This window comes from Aquarana catesbeiana, linkage group LG05 (assembly GCF_042186555.1).
Source record: "Aquarana catesbeiana isolate 2022-GZ linkage group LG05, ASM4218655v1, whole genome shotgun sequence".
NCBI classification, from domain to species: Eukaryota; Metazoa; Chordata; class Amphibia; order Anura; family Ranidae; genus Aquarana; species Aquarana catesbeiana.
This window is the reverse complement of record NC_133328.1, coordinates 267,007,657-267,020,046: the sequence shown is the minus strand read 5'-3', so window position 1 is coordinate 267,020,046 and position 12,390 is coordinate 267,007,657. Positions and strand designations below refer to the sequence as shown.

Genomic DNA, 12,390 nt, shown 5'->3' with positions numbered 1-12,390 from the left:
ATGGTTGCTCGAGATGCTAAACGTATGTCAGAGGTGTGCAGAAAAATTTGATCTATACGCGCGTAAGTTCTGTGAGGAGCTGAAAAGTGAGTGTAGTCTCTGGTGTTAGGGTTTAATTCTCTCCATACATCTATCATTCCTAGGGAGTGTAGAAGCTGAGCAATATGAAGGCTCTGTTTGGGGGGTCGTTTGAGCTTGGAACGGCTTCATGCTGATTTGTCAAGCATATAATCGAAGGCAATATTCGTATCCCCTCCCATGATCACCTTGCCCTCCAGGTGAGGGGAGAGAGAGGTAAGCATGGCAGAGAAGAAGGAAGCCTGTCCTTTATTAGGGGCATAGTATGATATAATGGAGAAAAGTGTACCATTTATATGGCCTTTTACAAGTATGCATCTTCCCTCCTCATCTTTAACAGTTTGGGTTAAAGTAAAGGGAGTGCGTTTGGATATGAGGACAGCTACTCCTCTTTTTTTATCATCAGCGTTGGCTAGGTAGATGATAGGATAATTACGGTGTATGAAGGATGGGTGTTCGTGAAGTGGGTCTCTTGAATGAGGATGATGTCCAACCCTTTCGAGTGGTAGCTATGGTAGGCCTTGCGCCTTTAGGCCTTGTGTGTTGTGAGATGCTATTTTGAGAAATGACTGTGGGGGAGGTTTTTCAGCCATGGGCTTTGTGGGGAATGTTCGCCAATAATAAACTATTTCTTACCCGGTCTAGAGGAGTGGGTCCATCCATCTGGGAAGCATGATTCTGGTTTCGGAGTTCAGGATGCCAGACACGGCCAGCTCTCCTTGAAGGCACCTGGGAGGGGGGAGAAAGAAGGGCGGGGGAAGAAAGGACAGAACAGGAAGAGACAAGAGAATAGAAGAAGAGGAGAAAGATGGAGTCCAGCATGTGAGGAACCCTGGACCTTTTGATTGCAGGATCAGAACCTGCACTGAAACCTTAAAAAATGAAGGGTTCAGTAAAAAAGCAACCCAAAATAGGGCTGTAAGTCTATTGTTGCCAAGGAATCAAAATTCCTCTCGGTTACAATAGGTGGGGTGGGATTCAGCCCCGCTCCAGCCCCAGGGCATCCTAATAAAAAACACAAGTACGGGGGAGATCCCCCTATAACAATTACTTTACTCTATCAAAAGTAACATTAAATGATATTAAAATACCATCTCAAAAAAGGCGAGATGAACATTGCAAACTGGAGTAGACCAAACAATAAAAGTAAAAAGGTGAAAGACCAGCATCATATTTTGCCGAACATTCCTGTGATGAAGGATCAATATATCAGGAGAGGGTAAGGAGGGGAAGGGGAGTAATAAGGGAGGGAAGGGAAAAGGGAATGGGGAGAAGGGAGGTGGGGTAGGGTGACGCTTTGAGGGGTTCAGAAGTGTCCCGAGCTGAAGCTTCTTCTTGTGAAATTTAAAGATTTTTATTCTTCAAACGATGTGGGGATATGTTGCCAAAAGTCCGTCAGGGTATCATGGCAAATAAAGCCGGGGGTGGAAGGGGAGAGTAAATCCAGTAGGTCTTGAAAAAGACCAGGTGTGTGTAGGAGAAGCTTCTACACCATTAAAGGGTTCCCTTGAAACGGAAAAGGTAGGGACCTGGCCCAATGGATCAAATGACGACAGAGTTCATCTGGAGGGCATGGAGTCCCGTTGTCTCTTCGTTTGCGGTTTCACCCACAATGGGATAAGGGGGCTGTTTGGTGGAGGCCTTTTGGATGAGGTTGGCCGAGTCTCTGAATTGTGTGGGGGCACGTCCTGAGATATGAGCCCAAGGTGGAGAAGTAAGTGCTCGCCCGTTTGGAAATTCGAGAAACTGTAGGATTTTTCTCTGTAATGAAATTGCAGGCGGAAGGGAAAGGCCCATCTATACTTGGTCACTTTTTGTGATAGAATGTCCAGAAGTGGTCTGAGTGATCTTCTTTTCTGAATCGTGGTTGGGGAGATGTCAGCAAAAATTTGGATTTTATTACCAAATAAAATGATGTCATCCTTAAAGCAAGATTTTTTCATTATTTCTTCTTTTACCCCGTAAAAGTGTGGCTTGACCACTATATCCCGGGGGAGACCGCCCTGGTGGGGGGGGTTGTAGCACTCTGTGGGCTCTGTCCAATTGGAGCTTATGGTCTGGAATGTCAGGGATGATTCAGTTGCTCTTTTTAATGTTACTGGTTCCCCTGATCTTGGAGCATAGTGATGGTGTATTGATTTTAGGGGATTTCAACTTTGCATATAATCCACTCTTAGATGTTTCAAGGGGTGTATGCCATTTATCATTCTCTTACTTAAAGCGACTAAAGGCAGAATTAAATCTTCTGCAACTGGTAGATGTATGGCGTCTACCTAACACGCTAATGTCAGAGATTATACTTTTTTTTCTTCAGTCCATTCATCATACTCTGGAATTTATTACTTTTTCCTTCCACAAAAAGACCTGGACAGAGTTCGAGCTACTATGGTTGATCCAATTTTGTTCGACGATCATGGACCAGCTCATTTGGATTTAGATCTAAACATAGTGGTCACAAGGACCCTGTCTTGGAGGCTAAATGATACATTAAAGAACCCTACCACCATGACTGGGGTTCTTGAAAGTTTAGAAGAATATTTTAGTCAGAATGACCAACCCAATGCATCTTCGATAGTACTGTGGGAGATGCATAAATGCTTTATAAGAGGAATTTTACTTAAACAGGTAGTTAGGATAAAAACTGAGGCGGTTGGAAATTGCGACGTTATTTTCGAGGATTAGTAAACTTGAGGCTATCCATAAAAAAACACTCGCCATGCAGACACAGAGAGAATTACCCTACGGTATAATCAAATCGCAAATACAGGAGTGAGGGAGAAATTGTGCCGATAGACACAATCTATATGTATGGAAATAAACCAGGTGTTATTCTAGCTAGGGCACTGAAAGGGTCCCAAACGAAACCGCATACTACTTAAATTACAGCTGAGTCTGGCACCAAGTTGTCAGACCCAGCGGCTATAGCTCAGGAATTTCAAACATTTTATTGGAGGCTTGATAATCTTCATAACTCTCAACCCCAGATCTGATATCTCCTTTTTTGACATCATCGGCTATGCCCTTGCTTCCGTTCTAGGTAACTGCGGGTCTGGAAGCCCCTATAACAAATAAAGAACTGGCCTCGGCGAAAATCCTCTAAACCAGGGAAAGCCCCTGGCCCACATGGGCTAAATCTTACTTACTATAAAATTTTTCAGGACATCCTTTCTCCTTACGTTTTACATGAAATACAAAGGAAAAGAGAGCGCACGGCTGCCCTAGTGTAATTCCATTTTAATGATACAAATGCAAAATCAAACAATAGAAGACTGCACTCACAAACATGGGACTTAGATCGCATGTACTGCAGGATGTACAGTATCTCACATAAGTACACCCCTCACATTTTTGTAAATATTGTATTATATCTTTTCATGTGGCAACACTAAAGACATGACACTTTGCTACAATGTAAAGTAGTGAGTGTACAGCTTGTATAACAGTGTAAATTTTCTGTCCCCTCAAAATAACTCAACACACAGCCATTAATGTCTAAACCGCTGGCAACAAAAGTGAGTACACCCCTAAGTGGAAATGTCCAAACTGGGCCCAATTAGCCATTTTCCCTCCCCGGTGTCAAGTGACTCGTTAGTGTTACAAGGTCTCAGGTGTGAATGGGGAGCAGTTGTGTTAAATTTGGTGTTATCGCTCTCACATACTGGTCACCGGAAGTTCAGCATGGCATCTCATGGCACCTCATGGCAAAGAACTCTCTGAGGATCTGAAAAAAATAATTGTTGCTATACATAAAGATGACCTAGGCTATAAGATGGTTACCAAGACCCTGAAACTGAGCTGCAGTGCACATGCTCAGCGGAGAGGAAGGACAAGGTGAGTGAGAGGTTTAGCTAACAAAAAACGGTTGCCAAGACTACATGTTTCAGAGGCGTGGCCTCCTCCTTCAGGTCACGCCCTTACCACCTCTAGCCTGTCTTTATATGAACCCTCCATCCCCTCCCACGGGACAGCAAATACCGTTCAACAGGGGGAGGGGCTGGAGGGTTCATACAAAGACAGGCTAGAGGTGGTAAGGGCGTGACCTGAAGGAGGCCACGCCTCTGAAACATGTAGTCTTGGCAACCGTTTTATGTTAGCTAAAGAGGAGACATCTCACTCACCTTGTCCTTCCTTTCCGGCCGCAAGTGACGTCACGTAGAGCCGGCTGGACCGTGCACGTGCGCTACAGCAGACACAGCCTGACGAGACGAGTCTGCAGTGACTTCTCATACCATCACCACTTGTTCTTGGGAGCCAACCCAGTTATACAGGCCAGGAAGGGAGACATACATCCTGCTGTACATGCGATCTAAGTCCCATGTTTGTGAGTGCAATCCTCTATTGTTTGATTTTGCATTTGTATCATTAAAATGGAATTACACCAGGAAAGCCGTGCGCTCTCTTTTCCTTGTATATTTCAGATTAAGTCTGCCACCCAGTGGATCTTTAAGAGAGCTGCAGCACCTAGAGCAAGAGAATTTTCTCTATATAGACATTTCTATGTGAACATTTTAGAGTTGGTTGTGGGGTCAGCGCTGACTTTGGTTTTTTTTGTGTGTTTGGACTTCCTTACTTTTTACGTGCCTACAATCCTATTTCAGCTAATTGTAAGATAACAGAGGATGCTTTGAGGGACCACATTATTGTGATCCTCAAGCAGGATAAAGATCCCACTCAATGTGGGAACTACCGGCCTATAGCACTTTTAAATGCTAATTTAAAATTATTTTCAAAAATCTTAGCGAACAGGTTATTGCCATATCTTCCTCACCTTGTCCACGCAGACTAAGCGGGCTTTATCCCTCAGAGAGAGGCCAGGGATAATACCATAAGGGCGATAGATTTGTTTCACACTGCACACTCAGAGAGCCGACCCTTTCTGCTTCTATCAACAGATGCTGAAAAGGCTTTCGATAGGGTGGAATGGCAATTTTTACTATCCACCCTTAGACATATTGGCCTGGGGGAATGAATGCAGTCTTGGATTCAGGCACTATACACTCGTCCAACAGCAGCTGTGTTGGTTAACGGGGCTCGATCTGAGTATTTCTCTCTGTCTAATGGGATGAGACAGGGCTGCCCCCTTTCTCCACTCATGTTTGTGTTAACCCTAGAACCTTTCTGTTGTAATATGTTGTAATGTTCACCGATTTATGTGGGACATTATTATATGTATATACACATACAGTCAATATTAACCAGGCCAGAATTGAGTTGACGATGGTCTATTTGTCCAAGCCAACTCAATTTTAATATAACAGCTGAAAACCCTTTGATGTGTTAATCTCATGCAAGTCTACCTAGGGGTGTGAGGTATGGGCTGTTAACCTAACTGAACATTTCAAAGGGTACATTGTTTAAAGCACCATAGAAGAAATATTTATTGATGGTAATTAGACTTGAGGGGGTAACAATGGGATCAAGGAGTGTTTTGGGTTGGCCTAGCGGAGGCTCCCTCCTGTGGGGCTAATTTATCAGGGGGGCTTGTTGATATGCAGGAATGTAGGTATTCCAAGGGCTCAAAAGGGTATTCAGGTGGTATGTATTAATCTAATCTAATTACACATACCTAAGGGGACTTGTTGATGTTGATATGCGGGAGTGCAAATTGGGGCGGTTTATGACTACAGCTGTTCACGGCTGGGGGTTGTTGTCTGTTTGAAAGACTAAAACTAATCAAAGTCCTAAATTGAAACGGCCAATCAAATTGCTCAGCCATTCAATATTTAGTGAATATAACACGGCATTCAGTCTATAGGTTTGTGGGTGAGGCTTGTCTGTGTATGCACACAGACCTATGAACATGGGGTTCTGAATTATATCTACTCTGTCGGATTCTTCTGTCATCTGTGGACTTTGTTCTGTGTCGGAAGTCAATAAAGTGCATCTCTCTGGAAGAATTGGGTTGCTGCGGAAGAGCACTTACATCATCATTATAATAATACCTAAATATTAATTATCATACCCACTCTACATCATATCACCCAGTATATATTAATATATTTGATCACTACACTTTCCTTTGCAAAGATCAGACCCCTTGATCAGTGGACTTCAGGTCTTAAACACGGAGCATAAAATTGCTGCATATGCGGATGACCTTTTATTTTTTCTTACTGAACTGGAGGTTTCACTACCACGTCTATACTTCAATGTTTAGCTCAATATGGGGATCATTCTAATTTCTCTATAAATTATGCCAGATTTGAAGAGATGAGTATTCTCCTCCCTGAGGAGTGTATCGCTAAACTAAAAGGTGTTATCGGTTCAAATCAGTTCAGTCCTTTCTGAAATACCTGGGGGTTAAATTAACCCCAGACTCGGCCCAATTATAAGAGATAAACTTTTGCCCATTATCGAAAATTCCATCACACTTTCAACTCTGGCAGACCCTTACGTGGTTTGGGAGGTGTAATGCATTTAAGATGACATTGCTCCTCAAGATTTTATACTTAATGCAAGCGATACCCATTAAATTGCCACAAGCTTTGTTTCTCTCGTGTCGGACACTGTTAATTAAATTCCTCTGGAGCACCAAAGTTGCCAGACTTCACTACTCGTTGTTAGTCTTGCCTAAATCTCGGGGGGTATCGGTCTGCCTGACTTGACCTCATATTATAAAGCTCTACATCTGTCTAGAGTGGTGTCATGGTGCACCACCCCGCAGACAAAACTAAGTGGAACAACAAGCTTCATCGATCGCTTTGTCTGCACTCCCTTGGGTCGCTCATAAATACTACCGGGGATTGAAGAGGTACCCTACAATTGGGGCTACTACTGCAGTTCTTTTACCCACATACTTCCATCACAAGGCCTCTTTCCCTACCCATCCCCATTAATACCGGTGATTCAGAATCCAGACTTTACGCCCAGGTATGACAATAAACAGCTGCAAGGACTAGGTATAACTAGATGCATGCACTTTGTCACCCCGCAGGGCTGGATGCCTATGCAAGAGCTTTCTACCATTTCACAGCCCCCCCTGAGCTCTTGGTCTGCCTTTCAATTGTCACATTACTTAAGGTCTATACCGGAAGCGGTATTATATGCCAAGCCACTGGCATTTTTGCATGCCTATGCATAGAGGGGAAACATGTACCACATATGCTATCACTTCTGTATAAACAGATCATTGAACCTCCAGAAGGCCATATCTTTAATTACATCATTCTGGAATGAAGTGGGGAACATGATTAAACAATTGACATTAGTTGACCTTGGTTCGGATCCTCTGGGATACCTATATACATACTTATCCCTTTATAAGCAAAATTTTTCCCTGTTGTATAGGGAAAATTCTGAATTTGCTTCGCTCTTTGGACTACTTCCCCTATTTCTTTAATGGGTCGTATAGCCACAGTGAAAATTATGATAGTTCCTAAACGTTTATATTTATTTGAGACCCTCCCAGTCGGTCCCTGCTTTGCACCTTAAAAGGATGCAATCCGCACTGCTTGACATAGGCTGTCCAGGAAATTGATGTGTACACTTACAGATCTCAGGGAGTTATGGGGGTGTCTGACCTTACATTGTATTATGCAGCTCGCCTTAGACACTTGGCCTCTTGGACTTCGTTTAGATCATATAATCGCTGGACGGAATTGGAAAAGTTATGGCTGGCCCCTATACATTCTTATTATTTATATACATCACCAGCTCTGTGATGTCATCATGGAGGAGTGGAAGAGGACTCCAGTGGCAACCAGTGAAGCTCTGGTTAACTCCATGCCCAAGAGGGTTAAGGCAGTGCTGGAAAATAATGGTGGCCACACAAAATATTGACAATTTGGGCCCAATTTGGACGTTTTCACTTAGGGGTGTACTCACTATTGTTGCTAGCAGTTTAGAAATTTACACTGTTATACAAGCTGTACACATACTACTTTACATTGTAGCAAAGTGTCATTTCATCGGTGTTGTCACATGAAAAGATATAATAAAATATTTACAAAAATATGAGGGGTGTACTCACTTTTGTGAGATACTGTATATCAGATCCTTGCTACTATAAACAGAACCATTTCCTAATCCTCATTATATGTTGAAATGGATATCGCTGCTGGTCTGTGAACTCTCCATAGAGGTCTTGTGGATGCTTTGGTTGCAAGCCCAAAAAGTGGGTTTATAAAGAAAATGCTTATAAGATTTTGTTTCTGTGGGTTCCAACATACTATTTTTCCTTCAGTTTCCAATAGGTGATGGAGATGTGACTGGACGGTGGGATCTCTGCTTCACATTTTATGGACATGCCCAAAAATGATACCTTTCTGGGAGGAAGTTAACTAATTGCTTTCCAAGTTGGTTAACAGGACTGTCCACCAAGACCAGCTGAAGCATATTTTGTGCCTCCCAGTGCGAGAGATAAGGGAAAACCTAAAAAAAAAAATTGATGACGCACATACTCACTGCAGCTAAATGTCTAAATTACTGCCCCGTGGAAATAGACATCCCCCCCCCCCCCCCCCAAGATTTTTGCCTTCTTGCAGAGGGTTAGAGAAGTGAGATCCATGGAATACCGTACAGCTAGATTGCGTAATAACCTAGCTAAGTTTACTGCTGTATGGGACACTTGGGATGAATACTTAGCTCCAAATGCTCTTTAATCGCCGTGCGCTATGGCACACAGAGTGGCTTCTTTTTCTTCTCTATCTGGGGTCTAGTACCCCGTTTCTTTTGTCTATCCCCTTTACTCTTGATACATTTCATCCCTCTTATGTACCATGTTGCTTTCTTGTATTGAGATCATGTATCACTTTTTTTTTTCTTTTTTTTGACTCATGGTATCATTGCATGTTCTTGTATGAACTGACCTACACTGGAGTCACTGCTATTGCCTCTAAGTGGGTCACCCCAGTATTTGTTTTCATTACATGGGAAGCTGTTTTATTTGTTACTCTATGTTTTGTCACCTGTGCATTCTCATGTTATGGTGATTTTTGATATCTATGGTATGTCTCGATTTTTTCTTATAATTTTTTTTAATTTTCTCATGTAAAACTTGAAAATTCCTTTTTAAATAAACAGTTAATCAAAGATAAAGGTATTACATTTTGAGCCTATAATAAATTGTGTCATTCATAATAGCCCTACTATGGAGTATAACTGATTTTATTGGAAAACAAAAAAAGAAACGTATACATGGATTCATACAGTACATTTCATATACTGAAATACGTTTACATGAAATTACTAAAATTGATTTTACGTGATAACAGATTACATTATTGAAGATATTATTTTATTAATGAAGAATTTTAGTGATGAACTTAGGTTCATTGCAGTGGTTTCTTTATCTGAGAATGGACTGGCAAGTGAGGAAGGACACCTGGGGGATTGTTTTTTTATAACAACACTGAGACTTGATTAAGTGTGGTATTTTATTGTAAGCAGACCCTTGCACTAAGTATTTACTTTCAAGAAGTTTGCCGGAATGGCTTTTTTCAATACCTACAGAACTAAAGCATTAATCTAGGGACAATTGCTTTGTTTCTCTCCACAAAACTGTAGTTTTAGTTTCTGACAAAAGTACTAAAAAATATCACTCCACATACGGTTCAAGTAAGTCAAACAAGTGCTTGTTCATATCATACTTTTATAGTAAATGCACTTTATTTATTATTTAATTGCCTGCTGCAGTTGCCAGAGCCCCACATGATTCTATAAAGTATTGCTTTAGCATTCTTCATACTAGAAATTTAATAGGTCTGTGTAAAAATAGGATCATTTTACATACCACAATATAGCATACAGTGTATCAATATTATAACTATATGGTTTCATACAGACCTGATAACATCAATAGATGAGCGCCTTCGCTGTTGCTCTCTCTCTGGGACCACATGCCAAGTAAAGACAAGTCTCCAGTCGAGTCCTCCAACCTGGGGTATACCAGAATTGCCTAAATACTCAAAAGTGCGCCAGTCTATGACATCTATCACTGGGCATACTACTGCAGTTTCCTCTTCCCGGATCCTGAGGAACAATACAAAATAAACTACAGTTATGTTTATCCCACATTACAAAACACAACAATACAACTTCCATTATACTAACAACTTCTATTTTCATATTATTTTATCCACTTTACTGTAACAGTGTGTAATTAAACAGTCTAATGGGCAGCAGAGTTAGCCCCACTAAAAACATACAGTTACAAAATTATTAAGTTGAAAAATTACATAGGTTTATTGAAACCATTATTAAACTCAAAGTTGCTCTAATTGGGAAAAATTCCTTCCTGATCCTCAAAAGCAAAAATCGGGTAGCTCCCTGGATTGCACTATATGATTTTAATTTACGATTATTTATGATTATTGATTCAACCAAATTTTCTCCCCATGGATTGTATGATGCATGTATGTTTTTGCCCTCAAAGATAGTGCTGATACATAGAAGACTCTAATAGATTTGCCAATTCATTAGCACCAAACTAATCAGTAAAGTATATCTAAGCTAAAATCAAAAATGTAATATATTTCTGCAGATTACCAATCAGTTTCTAATTTAAAAAAAAAAAGGAATTGGAAAAAAAAATCTCAGTTTTGGAAGGAATAAGTGACAAAGAGAATGTACTTCATCCTTTAAAACAAGATATACATTGTCTAAAGCAAAAAGCAAATGCTAATAGTGATAAAATAGATTACATTGAAAATGGATGAAAACTGTGAAGAGCATGCTGTTTTGAGAGTATTACAAAAAGTGGGGCACAAATATCATTACATCCAGCTTTTTTTTTTTTTTTTTTTTGCAGAGGTGCAAAAGAAAAGGGCTCTGGAAATTTAAAAAAAAATCCGCAGAAGCTGAAAGTGTCGATTTTATCCTATAAGGCTGAGAATTGTTGCTAGTGGAAAAAAAAACATTTTACATACACCAACTGTTGCAACTACATTTAGGGAAAAAAAAAACAACTTTCATTGGGGGGTGTGGCCTGAACTTGGGGCTTGGTGGCTGCTAAGCACTTGAGCTTATCACCACCCAGGGCCGTTCATGCAAGACAGATGTATCAGATTGCCCTATTACCCGGATGCCCAAGGGCAAGAAATCTTCCCATATCACCTGGCAAGTGGGGTCTTCAGGAATTCATCGATACTTATTGGGACCCACTGCTACAAGTTTGGACCAGCAAAGCTCCAAGATGGTGCCGGTTCACCCCGCCAAGTTACCTAGGCAGACACTGCCAGATCATCCGAAGCAGAAGAGGGACAAGAGGATGAAGGCTACTCACCGATTAGCCAGTCCAGTACTCCTGGGGTAATATTCCTCCCACGGCCTCGTAGTACACCCTGGCCTCACTCCCTACCATCTGGGTTGCCAATGGGGAGCTATGTGACATACTGCACTTCCTTCCCTCCTACATAGACAACATAGCAAAATGGATAGAGAGTATGCTGCAGAAAGAACTCTCTATGCTTAAGTCAGATATCTTAGACCTGGACTGTCAGATAATGAAAAATCTAGGGATGTGGCAAGTTCTAGTCTGAATGACTATTCTTACTTTCAATCCACCACAAACGCTTTCAGTTTTTCTACTTGCGCCTGGAGAACTTAGAAAACAGGATTAGGCACAACAACTTGCGTATCAGGGGCATCTCTGAGGCCACTCATTGGTCTGACCTGAAAAATCACAGTGCAGGCCATTTGCAACACCTACCTAGAAAAATGCCTGACTCTGAGCTCTTCAAATGACGTCCTCTGCAGCATCCATTTTTACAACGTGAAAAATTAATTTCTATATTGTGGCAAAAAAGTTTAGCTAGACTTTGATGGGGCCTAGATCCATATTCTACCAGACCTCTCCAAGAACACCTGCAGGATGAGAGTTATGTTGCATTCTTTCCTGGACATAACCCGCTCTGCAGGAGCTACCCATCGCTGGGTCTACCCCTTCCATGTCGTCAATCCCTGGACATAGGTGCCGTACTGGCTGGACTTTCCAAATGTCTCTAGACTACCAGCTTCTCAACACTCCCGTCCACAGAGTACAACCGTCCCAGATCCAGACTTTCTCAGTGGGGTCCTTCCACCTCCCACCCAATGGTCAGAGAGGATTGATGCACGTAGGCCTCCTCTTCTCTTTGTTCAAGAGTCAACTTTGTAGAATTCTTGGATTCAGATTAGCCCTGCCTGCTCAGACATACTTTTACTTTTTACAGTCTGAGATAGGTACTATGAAGTTTATGCCTATGACTTCCAACCGGACCACATACTGCTCACCAACAGCTGGGTCCCTAAAGTTATGTTACCCATGACCTTGTCTTGACACCTCTTGCTCTTCACTTTGGATCATGATACTTATTTTGCTCTGGTTTCCCCTAT

The 12,390-nt window shown here is 41.6% G+C and overlaps 1 protein-coding gene across 1 annotated transcript in view; it reads right to left on the bottom strand.

The window, feature by feature from the left end:
- Positions 1 to 12,390, bottom strand: part of GALNT12 (polypeptide N-acetylgalactosaminyltransferase 12) — a 530,970-nt gene that overhangs the window by 319,032 nt on the left and 199,548 nt on the right. The window contains exon 4 of the mRNA XM_073630755.1: positions 9,862 to 10,047. Within this exon, the coding sequence (XP_073486856.1) occupies positions 9,862 to 10,047 (186 nt within the window). The remainder of the gene's footprint in view (positions 1 to 9,861; positions 10,048 to 12,390) is intronic.